Below are 26,311 nucleotides of genomic sequence, written 5' to 3' on the forward strand. Positions count from 1 at the left end.
AATTTATGGTTATCCTACACATACTACAAATAATCAAACTTCAGAATCTTTGTGAGAGAAAGTATCCCCACAGGTGAATAAATTCTATTCAGTATTCCAAATGGAACTGTTTTCTCCAACTGTAAAGTGTACAGGAGTTGAGCTTTCAGGTTAACCCTTTGTTAGGCCTTGTAGCAGTGGTCTCCAGAGATACCACCTTTTCTATCCCTGGGAATGGTGACCGAGCTTGTCCAGCTGGCCTGGGCCTCCCTGAAGTCAGCCACTGCAGCCTTCACCAAGGACTGGCCTTCCCTCTCGGCGGGCTGGTCCTGATTCTAGCCAAAGGAACTGGCCAGGCAGGCCCACTGCTGGTTTTTCCAGGTCTTGGTCTGCATAGGACTAGGCTCCAGAAGTCAGATGACTAACCACAGCTCTAGATAGCTTTCTGCCAACTCTCCTGAAAATTTTCTATCATTTACCCTAATTAAGTCAACATTCTCTATGAGCCCAAATGTGCATCCTTTTTATCCTTCCACTCTCCTTTCCCAAACTACTGAATTTTTGTCTTTTCTGACAAAATCTCTTGATGTCCGTTCCATTGTTTGTTATTTCCATGGTGAAGAGGTGGGAGTCTGCCTGTAGTTCTCTATTAGCCCTGCCCTTGGCATGGAGGAACCTTCTTGACCACACTCTAATGACTGTAGGGGTGAAGCAAGGGTTAGAAATGTTCTTTCTGGTCAGCAGCCCTGTAAGGCTGCTACTGTTTCGTAACTCCTGTGAAAACTACACCACTGTGACATCCATGCTGGATGATGTTTCTACTTGCTCTTTTTAACCCATGGAACTTCTGGCTGCTTCTCCAAATTCATAAAATCTTGAGCACTGATTCTCAGCCTTCTACTCTGCTCTGTTGTGGCTGTGCATGTGCTGCTAATCACAGACAACCTAAGCTAACAGACAATTTTAATTCCTCTTCATAAGGATGCAACATGGATACACTGACATTGCTCTGAGTCCTCTTTGGATGAACCTACCTTCTTCCTTTTAGTTCAGTGTAATGGGTTTAGTGTACTGCCTGGCATGTAGTAAGCATTTAATCAGTATCAAAATAAATGAATGGGTATATTAGTAGGGTACAAGGCAAGATTCTTTCAGTGGTTCATAATTTAAACAAGACAAATTGTCACAGACATATGAAGAAGGTCTTAATGTCCTCTGTGATTTCAAAGCATATATGGAGCCTTAGATTAAAGGGAGATGTGAAAGTAGATATACCCTGTGATGATACGAGGCAGCCAGACCAGTGTGAAATCCAGACAGGGAATATAGAGCTGATTTAGTGCCTAAAGATTGCCAGTGGAGAAGGAGTATAAACAATAAGGGCAGGAGATACATTGGAGAAAATATCTTCAAGAGGGTAATAAGCATGGAGGACCAGGGTGAGGGGCCAGCATGTGCTACAGTTCCAGATCTGGCTACTTCACTTTGCATCTTGTTCCTTGCTAACGCACACGGGAAAGCAGCTGAAGATGGCTTGAATACTTGGGACCCTTCAACATGTAGGAGAACCAGATGCAGCTCCTGGCTCAGCCCCAGTTTTTGTAGCCATCTAGGGAAATGAACCCACAAATAGAAAATAAATTTCTCTCTTTATATCTTTTTTTCTGTTTTTTTTTTAAAGATGGTTTTTTTTTTAAAAAAATGTGAAATCAAAATGGTGGGAGTTGAAAATCAGCTGTTCCAGCAGATGAAACAAGCAAGTACAATGATTTCTTTCTTTTTGATTTTTATGTTAGGTGATGCTTACATAATTGATCAGGGTGTCAGGGTGGGAAGGATTGAGATCAGGGAAAGTGGATGTGGTGATTGTTTCCAAGGTTTCCATTTCTTTTTCCTGTATCTGGGGGGAGGGGTGAGACCAGGGGAGAAGCCACACCGTCTGCCAACCACCCCAGCGCCCAGGGACAGGCAATGGCCACCCAATATTGACCCAGGGTCCTGAAAGCACAGTGACTTCTAAACACACTTTGGAGACAGGAGAAGATGCCCATGGACAATTTTGTTAATAATTCAGTCTTCCTTTAGGTGAACTGTTCTTTGTCTTTTGGGGAAATCATTGAGAGGTTTTAATCAAAGAAACTTCACCAAGTTATATTTTTTTCTCTTTAATTTGTGTTTGATGTTAGTGTATGGAAACCAGAACACTGCAGAAAAAATCTGGAATACTCAGCAGTGAAGGAGCTGATGAAAAGACACTTCCTCAGCTGGCAGAGATGATCATCGCGTTGTCCCTGCAAGGCGTTTGTCTGGGACGAAGACAGTTGCCTTCCCCAGACTATTTTACAGACTACATTTTCAACTTCTTGAATAGCACAAACACTCTCCATCTACCGGGTAAGGATATTGTTTGTGAATTTCAATTCCAAGGCACATCTACCAAATCAATGGTGCAAGAAAAGCTGAAGCTTTATCAGGACTGAAAGCGTTCAGGTATGTTTCAAGCGTCACTTTCTCTCGGCATGTAGGCTGACGGCCCAGGTGGTCTTTCGAGGCAAACATGCTGTGGTGTCTATGTGGTAATGATGTAAGAAATTCGGGCCTCTGTCCATTTCCAGTGATTGAAGTAGCAGATGTGGAGCTGAAGGGAGAGACTTTATGATCTGTTGCGGGTACTAACCAAACACTTTCCTGTTTGGAACACAGTGCTGGGTCAGAGGTGGTGAAGTGTTGCATGGAATGGCGAAATACTACTCCAAATAGTGTAAGAGGTTTACTAGCAGTTTCCTTATCATCGTAACTATCAGTCAATTTTAAATAAAAACAATAATAAATCTATTCCATACTGTACTTTTCAGTAGTAACTTTTTCAACTCTGCAATGAAATGGGATGTCAGGGGAGGAATCAGGATATTTGGTTTTGCACATTTCTTTGAATTTGACAGAATGAATAACGTGAAAGGTAATCAAATTATTTTCCAAATCTGCGTTAAAATGCCCTGAGTTGAATTTTGTTAAGAAAAATAAAGCAAATCATAACTTCAAAAATTTTAATGGTATTGGGGTAGACATTTGATGTGGTACAAACACCACTTGAAATATTTGCATCTCCTTAAAGTGCTTGGGTTAGAGTCCTGGCTCATTCCCAGTTCCAGCCCCTGCTAATGTGTACTCTGGGAGGCAGCAGGTGATGTGTGCAAACGCTTGGATATCTGACATCCATTTGAAAGACCTGGGTTGAGTTCCTGACTCTTCCCTCTCAGCTTCAGTGGGCAGCAGGGGAGGGAACCAGCAAACAGGGATCTCCGTCCCTGTCTCTCTCTGCCCTTTTAAATAAACACAATAAAAAAAGAACTCAGGCCCGGCATGGTAGCCTAACAGTCGAAGTCCTTGCCTTGCATGCAACGGGATCCCATGTGGACGCTGGTTCTAATCCTTGCAGTCCTGCTTCCCATCCAACTCCCTACTTGTGGCCTGGGAAAACAGTCAAGGACAGCCCAAGGCCTTGAGACTCTGCACCTGTGTGTGAGACCTGGAAGGAGCTCGGGGTCCTGGCTTTGGATTGGCTCAGCTCTGGCTGCTGTGGCCACTTGGAGAGTGAATCATTGGACGAAAGATCTTCCTCTATGTCTCTCCTCCTCTCTGTATATCTGGCTTTCCCCATAAAAATAAATGAATCTTAAAAAAAAAAAAGAGCTCTATAGACTTAGAAATTCAAGTCACATTGTTCTGATTTTTAAGTTTTTTTTTTTTTAAATTAGACTCATGTCCAAATAAAGTACTGAAATGCAAATTAGCATGTCTCTTAAGCTGATGTTGTAAGTGTCCTGCTTTCCTAGTTTTCTATCTTCTCTGTTACAAATGTTTTCTGTTGAGGAAAACACAAGGGATTATCTACCACCTGGGTTATGCTGATACTTTACTTTCCATTAAACACGTTTTTCTGTGCATTGCCTCCCCCCTGAACTCTTTGCTAGACTTGGTCAATTTTTGCTCATTATTTGGGGATAATGCTTTGTAGTTGGCATCTCCCATTGGAAACATGCAACATGACTTGTTCTTTCTTTTTTTTTTGAAAAAGTTGTAAACTATTGATGATTATAGATTAGTTAAGGTTTACAAAATGGTGTTGCTCTCTCATTCCTGTTTCATTTATTAGTGTAATAATTTTGTGATAAAAATCACCCACTCATCGTTTTTTCATTTCATTGAAGCTCTAGAATGAATGTAACAATAAATTTTTATATGCACTAGTACAATTTTTCAAAGGTACGTTTTTCAAAGGGTAAGAATGATCCAACAACATAGAGAGTGAAGTGATTTCACCTCTCTCAAGGCGTTATCAGTATTACCCCAGTTGGTACACAGATTCTCTCCTCTTTGACCAGTGGAATCCTAGTCATGTTAGCCTGTTATTTTTTGAATACAATCCCTACATTAATTTTCTTACTTTGTGATATAACACAATATTCCAGGCTTATTTTTCATAATTCCTGTCTAGAGCAGGAATCATTCATTTTATAATTTTTGTTTGTTTTTTAGGATTCAGTTAATAAAACTTTTATTGCCTTTGGATTTTGGGTTGAAATCCAAGAAGCTTCCCATGTCTCTAGGTGATGGAGGAAATAACCCATATTTTCTTCTTGAATGTTTTTATTTCTGGTCCTTTTAAGATAAATTCTGAAACTGGCTATGAGGAAATTATGAGGTTTTTTTCTGTATGACTACTCAGTTTTCCTACACCTCATATTTAAAATGAATTATTTTATCCACTGATTTGAGATGTTGCTTTAATATAATACAGACAGTTTTCTGTTATTATGGCACAGGTGTTAAGTTGCTGCCAGAGATATCAGTACTTCTTAAGAGCATCAGTTTGGGTCCTAGCTGTTCTCTTATGGATCCAACTCCCTGCTGATGCTCCTGGGGAAGCACCAGAAGTTTGTCCACCTGCTTGGGCCCCTGATACCCACATGGAAGACCTAGATGACATTTCTGGTTTCTGGCTTTGGCCTGGCCTAGCTTTAATGTTTGCATCCACTTAGGGAGTAAACTAACAGATGGATGATCTCTGTTTGTCTCTCCTCCCCTATCAGTTTGCCTTCAAGTAAATAAATCTCTTTAAAATATGTCTAAATGTAATGTGTTTATTTCTGGATCTCCTATTCTGTCACCTAGCTCGTATGTGCATGTGCCAGCACCATACTCACCATATTGCTTTTCCAACAGTGGTGTCCTAACTTGTTTTAATGTCAGAGAGTTAGCCTTCCTTGTTCTCTTTTAGGATATTCTGAACTTTTGTGTTCTTCCTAAGGAACATCATCAAACTATCCAGCTCTGGAGAAGCAAAAGAAGTGTGTGATGATGTTATTGACATTGTATTTGGGAATTCTAAAATCACTTAAGGGGAATTGGTACCTAGGAGATGTTGCATCTTTAGATCCAAGACAACAGTGTCTTTCTGTTTATTAAATGTTGTGTTCTTTTCCAAACATAGATTTAAGGCATTTCTCTTATGTTTAGGCTTCTGTTTATATTTAATTGAGAGACGAGAAAAGAAACAGAGAAAGCGTTCTACCTGCCAGTTTACTCCCTAAATGCTGCAAAAGTCAGGGTTGACCTGAACTGGAAACCAAAACTGGGGATTCAATACAGGTATCCCATGATCATGGCAGAAACCCAAATACTCAAACCATCACCATTGCCTCACAGGGTCTGCATTTAGCAGAAAGCTAGAGTCAGATATTGAACAGAGAAACTTCACTATGGGATACAAATTTCTTAGACCTTAGGCTGAGGTTTGCCTACTAATTTTTGTGGAGTTATTAAATGGGATTTTACTTCGTTATGTGTTCTAATTGGCCTATGTATATGTGAATTGATTTTAAACTCTTCCAAGACTGAATCATTCTATCTTCCCCACCCATGTTTTTAGGGATTTCAAACATAATTATATCATCTCTAAATATATACAGTTTTGTCTCCTGCTTTATAATTCTTGTGTTTTTAATTTCTTTCCTACTTAATTTCACTGCCAACAATTCCAATGTAATGTTAAATAGTAACTGGGATGATCTATGTCCTTATGTTATTTCTAACTTTAAAATAAAATCCTATGGTATTTTCCCATTAAGCTTAGAGAACAAATAAGAAAAATTTATTTATGAAATCTTGCATAAATAACTTGCATTTTTAACATCTGCAGGCCTCTTTATTTCTTCTGGTGGAATAAACAAAATAGAAAATTTATCCAAAGGCTAAATCTAGATCATTTCCTTCTCACATAGCAACTTTATTTTGTATTTCTTGTAAGGCCTATATATTAGCAACAAATTCTCTCATTTGCTGTATATCTGAGTTTGTTTGTTTTTTCACATCTCATTTTGAAGAATTCTTTCGCTGGCTATAAAATTCTTGACTAACAGATGACTTTTGTTTCTCTGCATATGTTCTGTAACCTAGTAGCCGCCACTGTTTGGAGGGACAGTGGCCCACTAATTGTAGTGATGCTCTCCTGAAAGTGAGAAATCATTTTCTCTTTCCTGGCTTTATCTTTGTCATTGACTTTCAACAACTTAGATTGTCGGTCTTAGATTAACCCTACTGAGAATTTGGACTTATGGAGCGTGTATATTGAACTGCATATTAGGTTAGAAACGTTTCAGTTACTGTTTGCTCCATGTTTTTTTCTGATTCTCTTTCACCTCTTTGGTGCCTGCTATCACATGTATGTTGGTGTCCTTGTTGCTCTCCCACAGGTCTTGGAAACCTGCTGTTTTTCATCCCTGTTCTTAAGAATACATTATTTTGGTTAACGCCAAGTTTGATTACTTTTTCTCCTGCCTTCTCAAATATGATATTGAATATCTTTGTTGAATTGCTTGTTGTATTGGGTATAGTACAGCTGCCTCCTCAAATATAATGTTGAGTATCTGTTATTTTTCAATTCCAGAATTTTCATTAGAATTTTTCTATAATATTGATCTCCATTTTTTGGTTATTCCTTTGGTATGGGGAAGTACTATTAGTGCATTAATTATTGTCATAATTTTAATTCTTTCCTACAATTCTTTAGATATAATTTCACTTAGTGCCTTAAACATACCTAAAGCAGTTCCTTTGAAGACTGTTAGTTCTTGGACTACGCAGATATATTTACTGACATTTTCCCCAAATGTGAATTATATTTTTCAGTTGTTTTCCAAATCTCAAAACTTTCATTGACAGTGTATCCCCCAGAACTTTAATTTGCAATTTTTCCTACCATATTAGGAAAATTTGAAAGTCATTTTATTAATAAGTAAGACAGGTGCCCTATATCAATTATTTTTAAAAGATTTTTATTTTATTTTAAAGATTTACAGAGAGAGATGGAGAGAAAGAGAATTTCTGTCCGCTAGCTCACTCTCCCAAAGGCCACAACACCAATGACTGGGTCAGGCAGAAGCCAGGCGCTCCAGTCCTTGGTCCTGCTCCAACGCTTTCCCAGGTGCATTAGTGGCTGGAGCTACATCAGAAGAGGAGCAGCCAGAATGTGAACCTGTTCCCCATGAGATGCCAGTGCTGCAGACATCAGCTTAACTCACTGTGCCACACATTTCTGTCCCCTTCAATCATTTTTTTTAAAACTTAGAGCTATTTTGAAGGAAACTAAATTGCAATCTGTAAAGTAGCAAATATGTCACAGTAATATAGAAAACAAATTTTAGCTTATGTCTACAGTATCAGCTCCTTGTCTTATATCTTTTCTGACTACTTAAGAATAAAACAATGTTATTAACTTAACTGCATTAATGACAGTCAATCTACTAAAGTTTAGGCAACCATCATCTGTAAGTTACACACTTCTAGAAAAGGGAAATACTTGGCTTTATAAAAGGTACTTCTGTTGGTCAAATTGCCCATTTCATCTCCAAGGTATGTAAATCGAGAGACTATCTGTGTAACTGTGCTCTGCCTCGAAGTTTAACCAAGATCATGTGAGGAAATCAATATCAATGTGAAGTATAAATATATAATGTCTCCCCCCCCAGGAATAAAGATTGGATTTTCTTTGAACCAAATTTACTTCATCGAATGTCTATATTATGTCCATGTTAAATAGTGATTATTCTGAACTTAACCTGTCTATTTTATGTGACACCAGATTTTATATGAAATTTCTAGAATTAGATCAACTCCTTAACATACTATGGACCAAAAGTACCTGTATCAGAAAGGATAAAATGCATCACCTTCAAAGGACACAGAACAACACGGCAGTCTATGATTGGGACTACCATAATCTAGCTGCATCCTCGGAGAGAGAGCCAGACAACGGTCCTGTTTCCTGGGATCAGGTATGGACATCATCTGTTACCACTGAGGAAACCAGCTGTGAAAGCTCTGAAGGAGTTACAGAAAACTTAGATTTTAGTACATGTTTTCTTTAAAGTAGAAATATTTTGTATACAATATGGCCATGTTTTTCTTTTTCTATAACTAGATCTTTATAGATATTGAAAATAAGATTTTGTATAATGTCTTCCCTTCATTGGGCCCATATTGAATGTATAAATAATTACTTCAAAACTACACTGAGCTTTTACTATGTACCAGTCATCTCCTGGGCATGAGGAATATATATGAACAGAAGTAGACATAATTCCTATGGAATGTACAAGGTAGTGGGAGGATGTAGACATGCATAAATAATCCTTATGGAATGAAATATTAGGTTAGATTAGAAAGAATTTGGGGAGGGGTAAAGATTTATTATTTATTTGAAAGACAAAGTTAGAGGATGAGAGACTGTGTGTGTGTGTAGGGGGGGGGGCGGAAATCTTCCCATTAGCTATTTCACTCCTCAAATGACCACAAAGAACTGCTCTGTGCCAGACTGCAGCCAGGAGCCCGGAACTCCATCTAGATTTGTGAGAATGGGTGTCAGGGACCCGAGTACTTGGGCCATCCTCTTCTGCTTTCCGAGGCATATTAGCATGGAACTGGATCAGAACGTAGAGCAACTGCGACCTGCACCAGTGTTCGTACGGGAAGATGGCATAACAGACAGTGGCTTAAGCTGTTGTGCCATAACTCCTGTCTTCAGAGAAATATTTCTATAGTGGTTGGCACTGAGAAGGTTTTGTATGGCAGCTTACAAACAAATCCATAGACATTTTCCTGAAGTTGTGTCTACAAATACATTTACTATTCTACTTAATGCTTCTTCCAAGAGCTGCTATGGTCAAACTGGTCAGGAACATTAGGAGACACATGTTTTCTATGGCATATTAAGGTATCTGGAAAGTTCCATAAGCTAATAAATCAGCTTTATCAAACCCAGCATTTCTAATTTTTGATTGAAAAATCCTTCCCTGCCCTAATCATTTAAAATAATGAGAAATCAGTATTCTGTGAAAATGGCCAACACTTATGGCCTGCAATGTGTCAGATACGGTGTCATTTAACTTTGATTTCTTCATTTACATATTATAACAATGCATGGTGAATTTGTTTTATTCCATCCTGTAGAAGGGGAGATAATATCTGTATCTTAGCAAACATTCTTGCACATTCCTACAGCATTAAATACTTACATAAGTACTCATGAATATATGACTAGGCAGCACCACCTATGTTTTTAAATATTCAGAAAAATCAATTTCTTTTGCTTGTACCATGGATAAAAGATATTTTTTCTTTCAAATCCATGCTTCTTGTATATAACATGATCAAGTCACAAAGGCTGATCATTATTGGAATGGCAGTATCTCCTTAAAGGCCTCTGTCTGACCAGTCTTGGGGATAGAAAAATATTATCTTAGGAAACCCTACTTTTTAAAAGAACTAATGCTATTTTCTTTAATCCTAGGGATTATTTAAGGCACATGTCCTCTAAGAAAACTAGTAATAATTTTTCTGTGTTGAACATGCAAAATAAGAAACACGATCTTCTGCAATTTATGTCTTAAGATATAATTTTGTGACTCTTGATGAGGCTTTCAACTGGTCACACGGTCTGAGGACTCTGCCTACATATTTGGGCTAATAATTTTCTCTCAGTGTTGTCTCTGCACCAATAGATGCAGCATCACCTGAGAACCTGTTGGACCTGTAAAATCTCATCTTTGCCTCAAAATCTACTCAACCACAAGTCCTCAGGGTAGAATCCAGCACTCTGGCTTACAGACACTTCAACTGATTCTTAGCACTGGAGGTTAGGAACCAGCTTCCATAGAAGCCTGATTGTATCAATGTCAGTAAAATAAAGATGTTTTTAAAACTACTGATTGGAAAATCTCAATTTTCTATTTTTTAAAATTAAAATATCTCCAATTCTATAGACTATAACAAATTGCCTTTTTGGACATTGGTAATTTCAGAATACATTGAATCAAATTTGAACTTAAAACAATGATCTCAATAATGCAAAAGCAGCAAGTAAAGCTCAAGGGCCATGAGGCTTATAATGTAATAACCTTATCCTAGAAGATGCTCTGAAGCCAGGAATGATTTGATTTGTTGACAATGAACTAAGGAAAGGTGCATGACCTTCTGTTATAGTGCATGTCTGCATTGTTTACATCCCAGCCAGGCATTTCCCAGTAGGAACATTTATTATAAAGGCTTCATCATCAAAAGTTTGACATTAGTTTCCTTTTATTTTCTCAGTAATTTTGGTGAAAATCAGATTATATTCCATTAGAAACAAATGGTGTAAAAATAATATTGTCTCTGGCATATATTTTTATATGAGGAAAACCCTGCAAGTGCAACTTTTTGTTGTTGCTTTTTGTAGTGGTTATTTTGGGGGATTTTTGCTGAACACCTTTCTTCTTCACCTGCAAAAGTCAGGGCTGCAGCCATGTTTGAATAACATGAGTTCATTTCCTCCCACCTAGCCACATGGGTCCAACAGTTGAATGCCTACCACCAAAGACCCCATCATTCTTGGGACTTGTGGGGACTCAATCCACAAATCTTGGATTCTTGGATTGAAAGATCCCTTGAAAGTTAAGGATTATATGATGATGTATTTTCTGAAACAAAGAGGACCAGTTTGTGCAAGGAAATAGATATTAGGTATATGGAGAGAGAGTCAAAAAGAAGAAGGTAGTGGGGCCAGGAATGAGAGAGAGAGAGAGAGAGGGAGAGAGAGGGAGAGAGAGGGAGGCAGGCTGGCAGGCAAGGGGTGATAGGGGAAAAGGAGAGAGAGAGAGCATATATTTGGTTCTGATCTTCCAGCTTTCAGTTTTAGTTCCTTCTGAGACATTGCCTGTCTCTTCAGCCCCTGGGTTCTCTGAGATCCTTTGTGCATCTCCAAACTGGTTTCTTCATGTTTTTCTGGTTTGAGTAGGTGTCATCTGATGCAATCAAACACTTCTTGATCAAGATATTTATGCAATCTTCCCCAAAGATTTTATATGGAGAAAGGGGGAAAACAACAAATGCATCATCATTGTTCTGATGAGTAATGTACCTTTGTTAAAATCCCTGCATTCTAAAGCATGACAAATCAGACTAGCCTGTACATCACTAACTTCTTAATGCCTTACTGATTGCAAGCAAAGATCACAAAGAAGTTGTTAGTGAAACTATAAGCCATTCTTGTTCATGTATTAAAACTTATTAAATTTTAGTCTTCAGTATACAATGTATCAGCTTTTATTTTTGATATGGGAAAGTGTGCCAATTTTTGGAAATCTATGGGACTTGCTCTTCGTAATTATCAGTGTGCCTTTACAACATTAAAAACTGAAAACACGGGCCCTGCACGATAGCATAGCCTAGTGACTAAAGTCCTTGCTTTGCATGCACCGGGATCCCATATGGGTGCCAGTTTTAATCCTGGCAGCCGTGCTTCCCATCCAGCTCCCTGCTTGTGGCCTGAGAAAGCAGCAGAGGACAGCCCAAAGCTTTGCAAGTTCAGACCTAGAAAAAGCTCCTGGCTTCAGATTGGCTTAGCTCCAGCCATTGCGGCTGCACAGGGAGTGAACCATCAGACGGAAGATCTTTCTCTCTGTCTCTCCTCCTCTCTGTATATCTGCCTTTCCAATAAAAATAAGTAAATCTTTCAAAGATTGAAAAAATGTTGAAGGAAAGTTTAGTGAAGTGTGTAGGAAATAATGATGATTTTTAGCTGTGTTTGCAAAGGAATGATGTCAATTGCTAAAAGTAGTGATGTCATTGAGTCTTTGTATTCGGCCAGTTGACACAGCATTCACTTTTAAAAGTTTTAACTGTACTACTTCTGATGATGTACATTGCCTGGGCAGGCTTACTCAAACAGAGTAACAAAGAGTAACAAAGTGACCTCATTCCCCTAACGCTTCTGTGTATCTCATGAAGTCTTAGCTTTGTTGACATAAAGCTGTGCTGGTTAAGAACAACCAAAACAACAAGGCTTCCTTCATCTGTTGGCTACAACCCTCTTTGATATTTTGCAAAGCACAGTGCCTTTTCAGGGAAGAGCAAGTTTATGAGACTCTCACTAAATTATTTTAAGAATGAAAATGAGATCAGTTGACTTTGATTTTAGACTTACAATAATACTTGGAAATTAACACAACGCTATTGGGTGAATGGTTGCAGGAATACACTTGCAGTGGTTCATGAGCTCACTGCATCCAGTCCACAGCCTGCTCACTCCCCAAGAAAAGCAGTTGCTGGTAGATTGGGTTAGTGCTAATGTTTATCACATATGTGTTTTCCTTGTACAGTCATGCTTCTCTGCTAAGCAGCTGGTGGAGGTATTTCTACAGAACAGCCTTTCGCCCATTTCCAAGGAAGCCTTTATGCAGATGAGCCCAGGAATCATCCAGCAATTGCTCAGTTGCACTTGCCAACTGCCCAAGGACTTACCAGCAAGTCTGCCACCAAGTACCCTTGAGAGTAAGTTTTGGTTCTTCACTTAAAAAGCTGATGTACACGATGAATGTAATACTACTAAAGGCCCTTAGATATTGACCTAAACATTTTACATTATCAGCTTATTGAATCCTCTCACTACCAGGGCTCTGAAACAGATACTATTACACCCCCGATTTAGAGATGAGTGAAGGGGCGCTGAGATCCAAAGTGACTCCTGAAGAGCACACAGGTGGTGGTGTGGAGGGAGAACTCAGACTCAGGCAAGCTGCTCCAGAGTTCTTTGTAACCACTACGCTGTACAACTTCACAGTGAATATTTTATATTTGGTATGAAAGTAATGTGAATCAGTTTTGGTCCTGGTGCTTTACCATGAACCAACTTAGATAACCACAGCCTAAGAGAGATTGCCTTAGCAATAGAATCTGAAAGGCAAAAATGAAGCAAGCCTTCCTATTCCAGGTGTTCTGTGATCTTATGTCCTCTCTTTTACTTCCTGATCCCCTTTGTTTTCCTTCATGATGAAAAGCACTGATTTTCCATAAGGCTTCGCAGCCGTTCACAGAGAATGACAAATCAGGTAAATGGAGGCATATTGGATCCTACAAAACATGGTTGACATCCCCAGGAAGGGAGGGAGTAATGCTTGCCTGCCTGTGTTGTACTGAGTCATTGCAGTAGATAAGGATACCTCAAATGGGGTAAATGTGTTAAAAAAAAATGAGCTCAGGAAAGTTAAAGCGTTTGATATTTAGAGGCAAAAGAAAAGAAAAAGATGGCTCAAGATCATCCATGGCACAAAGCAGCTTTGGCAATGACCCTGTGTGATCCTTGAGGCATTACCTGTGATTGTGAGCATCTCCTTTAGAAGCTTCTTTTTTTTTTTTTCAGAATACCATTTTTCTTTTCCTTGAAAGCCTGTAATGCCAATCATAGCTAAATGGTGACCTCTAAGTCATGGTGAACTCTGAAGCATCCTGTTCCTTATTTTCAGACTTCATGTGAATAGTAACACACCAGGCTTAAATATCTAGGAGTCCAAATGTCGTGAGAAGAAGAAAAAAGTTTCATTTATGAGGAGCCGCTGAATAATTCAGCACCTGGTAGTCAGTGATGTTCACAGAATGGCTGAGGATGGAGCTGGGGGACCTGCAGGCATCTTAAGGCTGTGTTTATGTCCCCGCCTGGTGCAGTGCCTGGTAGATCCTGGCTACCTGGAAAAGCATTTTGGAACTTGAGTTTTACCTGGTACTTGTCTGTCTTCCATCTGACTTTTGTTGATACTTGCTTTCTTCAATTGGAGAGGCAGGATTTTGAGAGAGAATACTTCTGATGATTATACTCCAAACACCTGCAAGGGCTAGACATTGAGTGAGGATGCAGCCGGGAACCAGGAAGCAGGAACCATGCAGATCTCTGAAGTAGGTGGCAGAAACCCAATTCCTTGAGCCACAATTGAAACTCAACCAGGGTCTGCCCTAAAAGAAACTGGAGTAAAGGGTCAGAATTGCACCCAAGTACCCAACATGAGATTCAGGTGTCTTATTATTCAGCTAAACTCTTGCTAATTTGAGAGTGAAGAGCTTCTTGCAGGCCTCCCATGTGGGTGCAGGGGCCCACAGATTGAGCCACCCTCCACTGCCTTCCCTGATCTTAAGCAGGAAACTGGAGCAGAAGTGGAGCAGCTGGGACAAAACCTGGCCCCCAAATGGAATGCCTGTGTCACAGGTGGAGGATTAGCTTGCTACACCACCACAGTGGCCTTTCCATTTGCTTCCCTAATACGCTTCTATGGCATAGTCTACTTTAAAAAATAAATAAATAAAAGATCCAAGACATATATACTGAAGAATCTAGATGAATGTTACTGTCCTCCATTTAAAATACTGCACTATGTAAATTAAAGGGAAAGTCTTTCATTGAACTTTTGAAATTGCAGAAATATAAGGTGTTTCATGAAAAAGAAGAACAATGAGACATCAAGCAAGCACTGCTGTTAACTGTGCTCAAACTCCTAAGGGTAACCTTCTGCTGAGTTTCCAGGAAAGATTATGCTTATATATAGATCATTTCAGAACTCTCTAAAGCAGCTGCTCAGAAGTGGCTAAGAAGTTAGAACGCTCCATTGAGGTGATGGGAAATGCGTAGAACTTTTGTGCAAGTTGCTTGACACCAATCAAGACACCATGGCACCTGTGTGGGAACTAGGGTCAACCAGAAGAATTTACTCGATGGAAGAATCAGAGATTTTACAGTTTTGAGGCTTTTCCTCCCACACAAGGAGAGCTGAAATCGGACACAGGATCTAAGGACGTTTTATAACTAAGATGATGCATCTTCTATTATCCTCCAATATCACACGTTAACTGCCCATCCGACAAAGGGCAGGGAGTCAAAGAATTGAAGAATTTGAAACTTTGCATTTTACCTGGGAAACATCATACTTTGATGTATTCTTGTGTTTTTCTTAAAATTTATTTATTTGAAAGGTGGAGTGGCAGTTGGGTTGGGAGCAGGGAGGCAGGAGAGAAAGCTCTTGCATCACTGACTCACTCCTCCGATGGGTTGTGGGTATCTACAGCTGTTTGACAACTGAATCAGGAGTAATACCCCATGACATATACAGTTGTCTCGTAAAGTCATTTCTCATCGTTTCCTTTACTGCTTCTCCCCTCATATAGATTTACTTTTATTTGAATAATCTTGGAAAATTACACTTGCTGCATGTTCAAAAAACTACTAGCTCAAAGCCTAAAAATTGAATGTTGCAGCATGCACAAATTATTGAAAATAATCTAAAATGCAGACTTCATCTGTGTATTATCAGCTGTTACATATTAATTCATCAATGTTCACCAACAAAATCACTTAATTTTGTCATTAAGGACAGTAATCACTCTGACATTACAAATAGTTTTGAAAACTTACAGAAAGTAGTTCTTCCAAAGGGTACACTCATTTCTGTGTGCACACAAGTTGGAGATCAAATCAGACTACCCGCTTGCTTTGTGATGCTACTTTATTGCCTTTTTAAAATTTGTGTATGTTTAAAAGGCGAGGTCACAGAAAAATGTGGGATTTATTTAGAGGTTGAGTGAATGGGGAAAGGAAGAGTGGGAGAGAAGGAAATGTTTCTGCATTTCATTCTGTCTGTGGGATGGTAAGAGATCTCCCCTCTGTGTTGCCAGTCTCCATAGGATCTTGGGAAGGGATATGGTTTCCTGATAATGCCCCAGGACTTGGTAAGGGCGAGTGTGTCCTGGGGGAGGGGTCATTTGATTGATGGGTACGTATTTGTGGTCAGATGGAAGTCATTACTAGTATTTGTCACTGGATGTTGTGGTCCTTTAAGTGAGAAGTTCTTTCTTTTTGGGTGGAAAGTAAGTTAAAGCCTTACTTGCCACTGTGATTTTTAATTAGAGATGGATAGTTAGGGTAACTTCAGTACAGTAATGTTATTTGCCTCAAGTTTTTTTTCTTTAACAAAATATCCAGACCAATAGTTCATACACAAATTTATTTATCACTGTTCTGGGGACTGGAAAGTGAAAGTTCAAAGCACCTGATGAAGACTAATCTTCAGGTTCACAAAGAGGTGTCTCCTCACTGTGTCACAGTTGGTGGAAGGGGTGACCTCTGATCTTTTCAGCCCCTTGCAATGGTATTAAGCCCATTTGTGGGGAAACAGCCTCCCTGATCCAGACACTTCCTTAAGATCCCATCTCCTAAAATCATCACCTTGGGGCCAAAGGGTGGAAGAAGGGCCACATTCAGACCACAGCCAATCTGCTCATGCCAATCTGCTCTTTAATTCATACAACACTGCATACCTTTGCCAGAAGTTGTTGTAAGATAGATTGTGCTAGCGTTTTCTCTACCAGAGGCAAGAATGGAGGACATTTAGTGCTGACAGCTATGTGTGGGCTCTTCTTTATTCTAGAGTATGGCTACAGCACCATGGCGGTGACAGTGCTCACACTGGGCTCCATGCTGGGGACGGTGCTGGTCCTTTTCCATGGCTGCGAGGAGAACTACAGCCTTGTCTTACAGCTCTTTGTGGGCTTGGCCGTTGGGACGCTCTCCGGAGATGCTCTGCTCCATCTTATTCCTCAGGTAATCAGTTCTTGTCCAGTTCCAGACAGAGTTGTGTGATTTCTTTTTATGTTCAATCATTGGAGTTATTTATGCAAAGTCTATGACAACTTCAATGAGTTCATGGAGCAACCAATATTGTCCTTGGAAAGAGCTATTATTTCCCTAAATTTCTGTCCTTGTAGGAGAGAGATGACCAAACATTAGATTCACTATTTGTTCTTGTTAGTGTTGAAATAATATTAATTCTAAAAGGACAGATTGCTATTAAGAAAGATTATATGCAAATGTGTGTGAGTCATCTATAAATATAAAAGACTATGCCAAAAAGAGATTAGATTTTGCCTTTTTGTTTGTTGTGTTTTGCATTTAGCTTAGTCTCCAGTCAACCCACCCCCTTCTCAGATCCTTTGTCTTTCTCTGCTTTCTTTTCTGTTCCAGAATGTTCTGTCCCATCTGTTCCCTTTAAGGCTATTTTTTTGCATTAACTCAGTGGGAAAGCACAATGGGAAACCCAGGGGAGGCGAGGTAGAGCCAGTGGAATTTCTGCCCTGGCATGGCATCTGGAAGTAGCTGTTGAGTTGTGACCCTGCAGCTGCCAGAGAGGCCTCCTGCAGAGCTCACTCCTCCTCCTTCTGCCCTTTCAGCCCCAAGGGCAATCATGATCCCAACCTGCTAGTCTCTGGGTGCTTCACTTTTCCTTGTTTGCACCCTTGACCCTGCCACACCTCCATAGTGGCACCTCCCTCTGTCACCCTGTCTGCCTCTTCTTGTGAGCCATCTCAACAGATTTCTGTATTTACCTGACTACTGCTGTCTAAATTCCCCTTTAGGAAATGAGTGAAGTTCAGGGAAGCTGACTCCTTAGGTCTTTGGACAGGGTTATGACCTGCGATGTGAATGAGCTGAGCCTCTCCAGAGGACACTCCAAGTTGCCCCTGAAATCTCTTAATAGGGACAAGGAAAAGAGACCCAGGATATCCCCTCATATCTTGCAAAGCTTGAGATTGAAAATTTTTCCACAAGCCTCCAGGCCTGTTTCTTTCTGCCAGGGTCACTTTTGTTGCTTAGAGGCTCTGTAATTATTCAATGTTCTGAAAATGGCAAAGTGAGCATTGGAGAAATAAAGCGAACCATTATTAGTTTTAATTTCCTTCGTAATCTAATTTTCTGGAAATATTTTAGGGCTTATTACTGGCTTGGGGCAGTGGCCAGGGCCCTTTTCTAGGTCACGGTGGTGGTTGCAAAGCCATTTACTGCCGGGGATCCAGGAAACAGTGAAGGGGTGGCCAGGCTGCAGGATGGCTCCCCAAGGGGGAGTGCGCAGCGGGGCATGGTTCTTGAGGGTGGGCCCCAGGAGGGGGGAGTGGAAAATATCACAGAGGTGAACTTAAAAGATTAGCTTGGTTCCATGAAATTCAGAAAGCAGCTTTTTCCTTGAGGAAAGATAAGGAGAAATGTTATTAAAAAGTACCAGTGCAGTGAAACCTAGAGAAATCAGTGGTTCTTGAATTTAATTCATGGCAAGCTTTCCAAACTTTGTTATTTCCATACAAATGCGAAAAATGTTGTGATTCCTGTTTATAATGAACTGAGCTTATTCAACTTAAAGATCTACATTTTAGCCAGAAATGGTAGGATTTTACAGTGTTCTCTGTTTTGTGAAATAATGGCCATAATCAATATTAGGTGGGTATTTTTCAATGTCCTAATGGAAAGAAAAGGTGAGCACCACATATTGGTATCTGATCATCTCTGCAACAATGTGTGTCTAGATGCACACTGTATGTGCTCACATCTGCACACATACCCAGCGAACAGCACATTTCAGGAAGTCCATGGGAAAATGTAATAAGAAGTCAGTATGGCGCAAAAAAAGTTTAACCGCCATGTAGTTCTTTCCATGTTATGCTTTCATGAACATTTGGAGTACCTCTCACTTGCACGAATGTCAAAACTTTTTTCTTGCACCAAGATAAACATCTCTTAGTTCCATTTCCCATGAATTGCTAAAAGTACCATTTAAGTGATTTGTAGTAACATGTATGTATGTAGGATCATATGTACATATAATTCAGAGAATATAATTTCTTCTTTCTAAAATTTAATGCTCAGTAAGCAATATTTTAAGTCTGGAAAGCACTGATTTATTTCACAAACTGCCTTATTTGGGGTTAGTAATGTGACATATGATGACTTAATAGCTCACAAAATTTCATGAGGTGAACTAATGTGATTGGTAAGCCAGAATAAAATTCGCAATGCATATCTTGTATCTCTTTGTGTCCCAGAAAGCTGGTTATATTGCTGGTCACATGGTATACATCTAATGGGAAAAGTTTATTAGATGAATATTTTATTTCAATTGCAATGAAGTATAGGGAGAATAAACCCCAAATGAAATATATCCTTATACATGTTCTGGATTAATATATGTGTTATGTATAGTATATTTAAAATGCATATATATTTATGAAGCATTGCTATAGAATCAGACATAAATTGAACTCCTGAGAAAAATTTAGCTAAAGGATTGAGAATAGATGTTAATAAAGGCCAGTTTCTAAAATAAGCTTTACAATTTCATTCCATTCATTAGCATAAGCCATTGAGGTATCCTCTTTTATTTTCTATTAAAGATACATCATTTGATCCTGATTAAACTACACAGTAAGAATATCATACACAAAACAAACCAGGGTTGAAATGATTTCTGTTGTCAAATGTTCAATATGGGCCTACGACCTATATTTAAGTCATCAAAAGTTATTTCCTCCCTTCTCTTTTTCCTTTAAAGGTTCTTGGTTTACATGAGCAGAAAGCAGAGTTTGAACATTTCCATGAAAGCAAAGGTCATGTTTGGAAACTGTTGGGATTAATTGGAGGCATCCATGGATTTTTCTTGATAGAGAAATGTTTTATTCTCCTGGTATCACCAAATGCCAAGGTACATCTTAAGTCTTATTTATCTGTAACTTTTGGGTTTTATATTATTCCGTTTTAATTTCAAAAGTACTTGTTATAAAGCAATAAAATATTGATAAAATTATCTATGAGATGATGGAGTTCGGACTTCACTGCAAACAGATCATTTCAACTAGCAAATTCTGGATACGTATAGTTTTTAGTTTTTGAAAATATCTTATGCTGGATAGTTAGTGCACTTGGTAAAGCCTTCTGTTGTTTATGATTAGCTCAAAAACAGATTATTTCTTGTCTGGAGGAGAGGTCTATTGTCCTGGCTGCTAATCAGCATTCTGTATATTTTTTCTAATCTCCAACCAAAAAAAAAAAAGAATCAAACCAAAGACAATTTTGAAAATTCATAACACTGTATGTTATTTTCTATCTTATGGGCATTTGAAATTATAAAAAAAAAAGAAGAAGAAACTTAAGAAAGTAGTTCCTATTGAATATTTTTTCTTGGGTTAAATGATTTGATAGTTTGTCTTTGAAAAACTTCCACGCAGATGTTAATATGTGAAAAGCAGTGTGACTTATTTACGGCTTATTTTTATTTTTTTCTGTCACCCTACTGTCTAGGAAAAACAGATTCAGCAATTTAATAGGATATTTTTAAAAACTAAATGCTTGCAAAGAACTGCAAATGGTGTAAATGAAGCAAGTTGTCTTTCCCAAGTCCTGGGACTCTGTTTTCCTCTGATTTTCTGCTTGTTCCGACCTGTGCCTATAGCCACTGGCAAGCCAGATACAAATTCCCTGTGCTCAAGGCAAACGTTAGGAACATTCTAGAAATACAGCATCTGTTATTGCAGTTCTTAAATGTGTTCAAAATTCTACACTACGCATCAAAATATCATGATGTTTTGTGGATGAATAAAGGGAAAGTTCTGTGATAAAACCGGAAAGAGTACAATGTTAATGGTTGAGTCTCGGAGTGAGCATCTGAAGTTCCGCGTTAGAATGCTTTATCCTTTTGAAGCTTTCCAAACACAAAAAGATGGGTCAAGATTTCAAATATGTTTCAGATCTTACCTTGTAAAATTCTGTTTCCTAATGAAATGGTTATTTTGGCCAAGGGTTCAAACTAAGTTGCTATGGAAACTTGGAAATGGAGAGTGCCAGCTCCCCTCACAGCAATGGGCCTGCAAGCTGAGAGACTTCCAGAAAAAAGACTGCTCTCCTCAGATGAGCATTCTTGTAGTGGGAGATTAAATCACAACACTATTGTATCAGTTCATACATAAAAATTGGAAATTGAACCCAGGTGAAAGTAAATGGGAATAATTCTGAACACACAGAAATATCATTTACTCAGATTGTACCAGCCTTGTCAGGGATTTTGAAATGAATTTTTAAAGATGTATTTATTTTTATTGGAAAGGTAGAGTGACAGAGAGAGAAGGAGAGACAGAGGGATCTTCCATCTGCTAGCTCACTTCCCTGATGACTGCAGTGATCAGAGCTGATCCTGTGAGTAGCCAGGAGCCAAGAGTTTCTTCCAGGTCTTCCATGTGGGTGTGGGATCCCAAGGATTTGGACCATCCTCTACTGCTTTCTCAGGCCATAAGAAGGAAAGTGAATTGGTATTGGAGCATCTGGGGCTTGAACTAGTAACTGTATGAAATGTTAGTGCCACAGACAGAGGCTTGATGTGCTACACTACCATGCCAGCCCCTGAAATGAGTTAAAAACATAGTTGTAAGATTGTTAACACTGGGTAAAATAAAAGAAATGCAAATATATGCAAAATGTTTTAATTAATGAATACATGTCTGGAAATATCATTTTGTATTTTCAAAGTGTAATACTGATTTGATGATCGTTTTGTTAACTCCCTCAGAAAGAATTTAATTTTTATAAAAACAATCTTTTGATAAAAACAGTATAAAAGCTATCATTCAAGCCTCTTTGAAATTGTGTTACATTTCAAGCATTTTTGAAGTTGCATTAAAACAGATTTATTATTTATTTGAAAGGCAGAATGACATGGAGAGGAAGAATTCTTTCATCTGATCGCTCACTGTCGAGGTGTTTGTTATGGCTGTGGCTGGACCAGGCCAAAACTGTACATCCAAGACTTCAAGTACTTGAACCATTATCATTTCTTTCCCTGGTGCATCATCAGGGAGCTGGATAGGAAGCAGGGCAGTTGGGATTCCAACCAGCCCTTCAAAATGGAGTGACAGCATTGCAAGTTGTGGCTTAACCACAACACTGGTCCCTGATACTGAATTCTTAAACCATTCTGAATATGCACGGTGTATCATTTTGATGACACATTTTCATGTGCTTCTTCAAGATGAGGTATTTTAGCAAGTATTTATCATTTATTAAACTTTTCCAAGGGCCTAGCACTGTGATATTGAATGAGGAGATCATCTGTGGTACCATTTGCATCCCTTATAAGCACCTGTTTGAGTCCTCGCTGCTCCACTTTGATCCAGTTTCCTGCTATTGTATCTGGGAAGGCAGCAGAAAATGGCCAAGTGCTTAGACCCTTGCCATCCATGTGGCAGACCTGGCTGGACTTCAGGATCCTGGCTTTGGCTTGGTCCAACCTACCCATTGAAGCCATTTGTCAAGTCCTTCACAGAAAATCATGTCTTCTATTCCAACTCTACATTTTAAATAAATTATTATTTTCTTAAATGTGAAGAAATTTTACCACTATTTCTTTTATGCCATTCGCTACTTAGGCCAACAAGCAAAATGTTAATTAGAGCTATGGAATTAACAAAGTATACACCTATATTCTTCTAATTTCTGCACAATTTTATTTATTTTATTTTATTTTTATTAATTACATTGTATTATGTGACACAGTTTCATAGATACTTGGGTTCTCCCTACCCCTCCCCAAGCCCTCCCCCCATGGTGGATTCCTCCACCTTGTTGCATAACCACAGCTCAAGTTCAGTTGAGATTCCCTCATTGCAAGCATATACTAAATATAGAGTCCAGCATCTTATTGTCCAGTCAAGTTCAACGGCTTGTTAGGTAGACCCTCTCTGGTTTGAAGACAGAGCCAACAGAGTATCATCCCAGTCAATTAAAAGCTCCAACATACCATCAGCAAAAATTCATTATGGAATTAATTGACATAGTAATGAGTAACCAATATGTTAAAAATGAATGTGAGTTCTTGACCACATTCTGTGACCACCTCATTGACATTTCAACTTTAGTTTATACACAACATATAACATACATAACATAACATGTTATACTTAACATCATATCATCTTAAATTAAGGCAAACATGTGGTATTTAACCTTTTGGGATTGGCTCATTTCCCTTAGCATTATGGTTTCCAGTTGGGTCCATCTGGCCACAAAGAACTGCATTTTGTTTTTTTTAATAGCTGAGTAGTATTCCATGGAGTAGATGAACCATAGCTTTCTTATCCAATCCTCTGCTGATGGGCATTTTGGCTGCTTCCATGTTTTTGCAATTACTGATTGTGCTGCTATGAACATAGGAGTGCATGTTGGTTTCTCATAGAACAAGTGTTCTGGATATATTCCTAGGAGTGCTATTGCTGGATCATATGGTATATTGATTTTGAGTTGTTTGAATGTTTTCCATACTGATTTCCATAGAGGCTGTACCAACCTGCAGCCCCACCAGCAGTGGAGTAGGGTTCCCTTTTCCCCGCAACCTCACCAACAAGTGTTGTTGGTGCTTTTATTCATGTGGGCCAGTCTTACTGGCGTTAGGTGGTACCTCATTGATGTTTTAATTTGGATTTCCCTTATTGCCAGGGAACTTGAGCATTTTTCATATGTTTATTTGCCATTTGGGTTTGTTGCTTTGTGAAGTGTCTACCCATTTCCCATCTGCACAATTTTAAACCATTCTCATCCAGCAGAGCCAGCCATCGGTTAATGGACATGTGGGACATTCCCATCACCTTGGACTCAACTCTGAATTGAGCGACCAGGCAGGCAGAGGCAAGTCTTCTTCAACAATCCAGTTGGTAGGTTACTTATTTGCTGTGTTCTACTTGTTTAATTATCATCTTTATTCCTCAGTGAGCAGGTGAAAATCAGTAGGCTAGACAAAACTTCCAACCAAATTAAAAACAATGTTCGTGGTATAATTCTTATAGCAACTGTAGGCGCTAGGCAAATGTTAACATACTATCTGGAAGCTCCTTTAAGCAATGACCTTGGGTTAGGAAGTTCACAATTCGGATGACTAAGTGGAGATAAACTATTCCCAAGACACTAACATCATAGTAGATTGCAGGCTTACTACTAGCACAGATATGAACAGCATATAATATGATATGAAAGCTTCTTTAAAATGATTTTAAAAGCCCTGCTGAATTTATTGCTTAGATATCCTAAATGTGGTTAGAAATAACTTCAGACTGAGATTACTTTCAAAAACCACTTTAATAGTGGCTTTATTTCCTCTCTTTGAATAAAGAGTTCAAACCCCATAGGTGCATATAAACAAATCTTTGAAGCTAACTTAGTGAGTTTTGAGCTGTTTGAATGCTGTAGATCTCTAATAAATTCACCATTCCTCTTGTTGCTTAAGCTTCGATATCAACTTAAAGCAAAATAGAACCTATAAATTTCTAGGACTGTTTGATGGGTTCAGTTTCCCATTTTTTTTCTTTTCTTTTCTTGTCTTTTTCTTTTTTTTTTTTTTTAAGGAAATGAAGGTTGAAAGAGAACTCACCATTCTCCCCAATCAACAAGGAGTCTTAGGTGTTTGCCTCTAAATTTCTATATTGAGTATGACAATATATGGCTTTATATAAAGTCTTATAATAGGAACCCACTGTGGTTCAATGAGCTAATCTGCCACCTGTTGTGTGGGCATTCCATTTGAGTATAGATTCAAGTCCTGGCTGTTCCACTTTCAATCTAACTCCCTGCCTATAGCCTGGGAAAGCAGTAGAGGACAGCTTGACCCTTGCACCTATATGGGAGACCTGGAGGAAGCCCCTGGCTCCTGCCTTCAGATCAGCTCAGCTCTGGCCACTGTAACCATTTGGGGAATGAACCATGGATGGAAGATCTCTCTCCTTTTCTCTCTGTAAATCTACTTTTCCAATAAAAATTAAAATAAATATTTTTAAAGACGTAGAATAAATATAGCTATGTATTAAATATGTCCATTTAAAAGTAGATTTGTACAATTCCACTACCCATAGTTGTGGAAACATTGACAAATTCAGTAACATTAAGTGTGGGAGATAGCTCCTGGATTTCTGCCTGCTTGGCTCATGTGGGAAGTCATAGGCACACAGCACACCAAGTCCCTGGGGGAACCCCTAACAGTGGTTTCCAAGACCTCAACCTGGTCTGTTCTCTGGCCATATAGGCGAGGACGGTGAGTTGCACCCCAATCTCTCTTCTCTGTCCTTGGATGAGCTGTGCTGGGACTTCCTTCTGTGTGGGGACTTCCTTCATAAGCAACTCTGAGAAGTCAGATTTGATCCACATTCCCTGCCAACCTCTGTGTTGTATGTGACCCAGGGCCAACCTGCCCATGACCTGCTAGCCATGTGTGTTGTAGATGACCTACCATGATTGAAGAGTCCAGAGAGATAGACATACCTTCTAGCCAATTGCAGTGACATTGTTGGGTTGAAGGACTGTCAGGTGATGCCCTTCTGCCTTCCCCTTTCTTAGTCTATTTAAGCTTGTGCTTGTTTTACGATAAATGAGCATGCTTGACCAGACTGTCTCCAGTGGTTCATGCTGCTGAGTACCATCATATTACCTGCTCAGTGGCTTTGGGTGCCTGCTGGTCAGGAAACCCTAGAGAATAAAGGTTCAGTTCTTGAACAGCAGCAGCTACTCAATCAATGTAATGATGGGCTGCTTCAAGAGAAGAATTGCTAGGATACAAGCACAGGCTCTGGGGACAGAGAATGAGCAAAAGAGGTAGCTAGGCCTCCTACCTGAAATTGGGTAGAATAAGAAACAAAAATAATGCAATCCCACATGTTTACTCAAAAGCCCAACTGTGATCAAAATATTCTTTTTTTTTTTGGTAGCAGTTTTTTAAATAACATTTTGCTGCATTGACTTTCTATGTTCACAGCACACAGATATGCAAGTATATCTTGGACACAACTTAATATATCAAAGTGATGGATCATGATAGTAATCATATTGTGGAGGAAGAAAACTCTGTTGTAGGGTACCTGGTAGAATTCAGTGAAGCAGTGTTTCCAAGTATTTACCAAATGATATGACATAGGCATTCTTAATTGTAAGGATTCTTGTAATAACTGCCAAAGCAATAAAAATAGAATAATTTGTGACACTAGATGAAATGAAGTATTGGATTTTCATGGCTTTATTTTCCATACAAAGTTTACTGTCTGGTTACAAATAACTGATATGCCCAGACTCACAACCTATTGTCCAGGAGTAGAATCACATTAGCTCTTGACTTTTATAAAG

At 39.0% G+C, this 26,311-nt stretch overlaps 1 protein-coding gene across 5 annotated transcripts in view; it reads left to right on the plus strand.

Moving 5' to 3' along the window:
* Window positions 1-26,311, plus strand: part of SLC39A12 (solute carrier family 39 member 12) — a 63,058-nt gene that overhangs the window by 7,684 nt on the left and 29,063 nt on the right. For 3 of the 5 annotated variants that reach the window (XM_004578575.3, XM_058669744.1, XM_058669745.1), the window contains 6 exons: window positions 2,166-2,373; window positions 8,143-8,315; window positions 12,678-12,849; window positions 16,767-16,939; window positions 19,716-19,865; window positions 23,752-23,859. In XM_004578575.3, the coding sequence (XP_004578632.2) occupies window positions 2,166-2,373; window positions 8,143-8,315; window positions 12,678-12,849; window positions 16,767-16,939; window positions 19,716-19,865; window positions 23,752-23,859 (984 nt within the window). Of the gene's footprint in view, window positions 1-2,165; window positions 2,374-8,142; window positions 8,316-12,677; window positions 12,850-16,766; window positions 16,940-19,715; window positions 19,866-23,748; window positions 23,860-26,311 lie in introns of all 5 variants that reach the window. The other 2 variants (XM_058669742.1, XM_058669743.1) reach the window with 2 other exon arrangements.

The sequence above is a fragment of the Ochotona princeps genome, chromosome 10, assembly GCF_030435755.1.
Source record: "Ochotona princeps isolate mOchPri1 chromosome 10, mOchPri1.hap1, whole genome shotgun sequence".
NCBI classification, from domain to species: Eukaryota; Metazoa; Chordata; class Mammalia; order Lagomorpha; family Ochotonidae; genus Ochotona; species Ochotona princeps.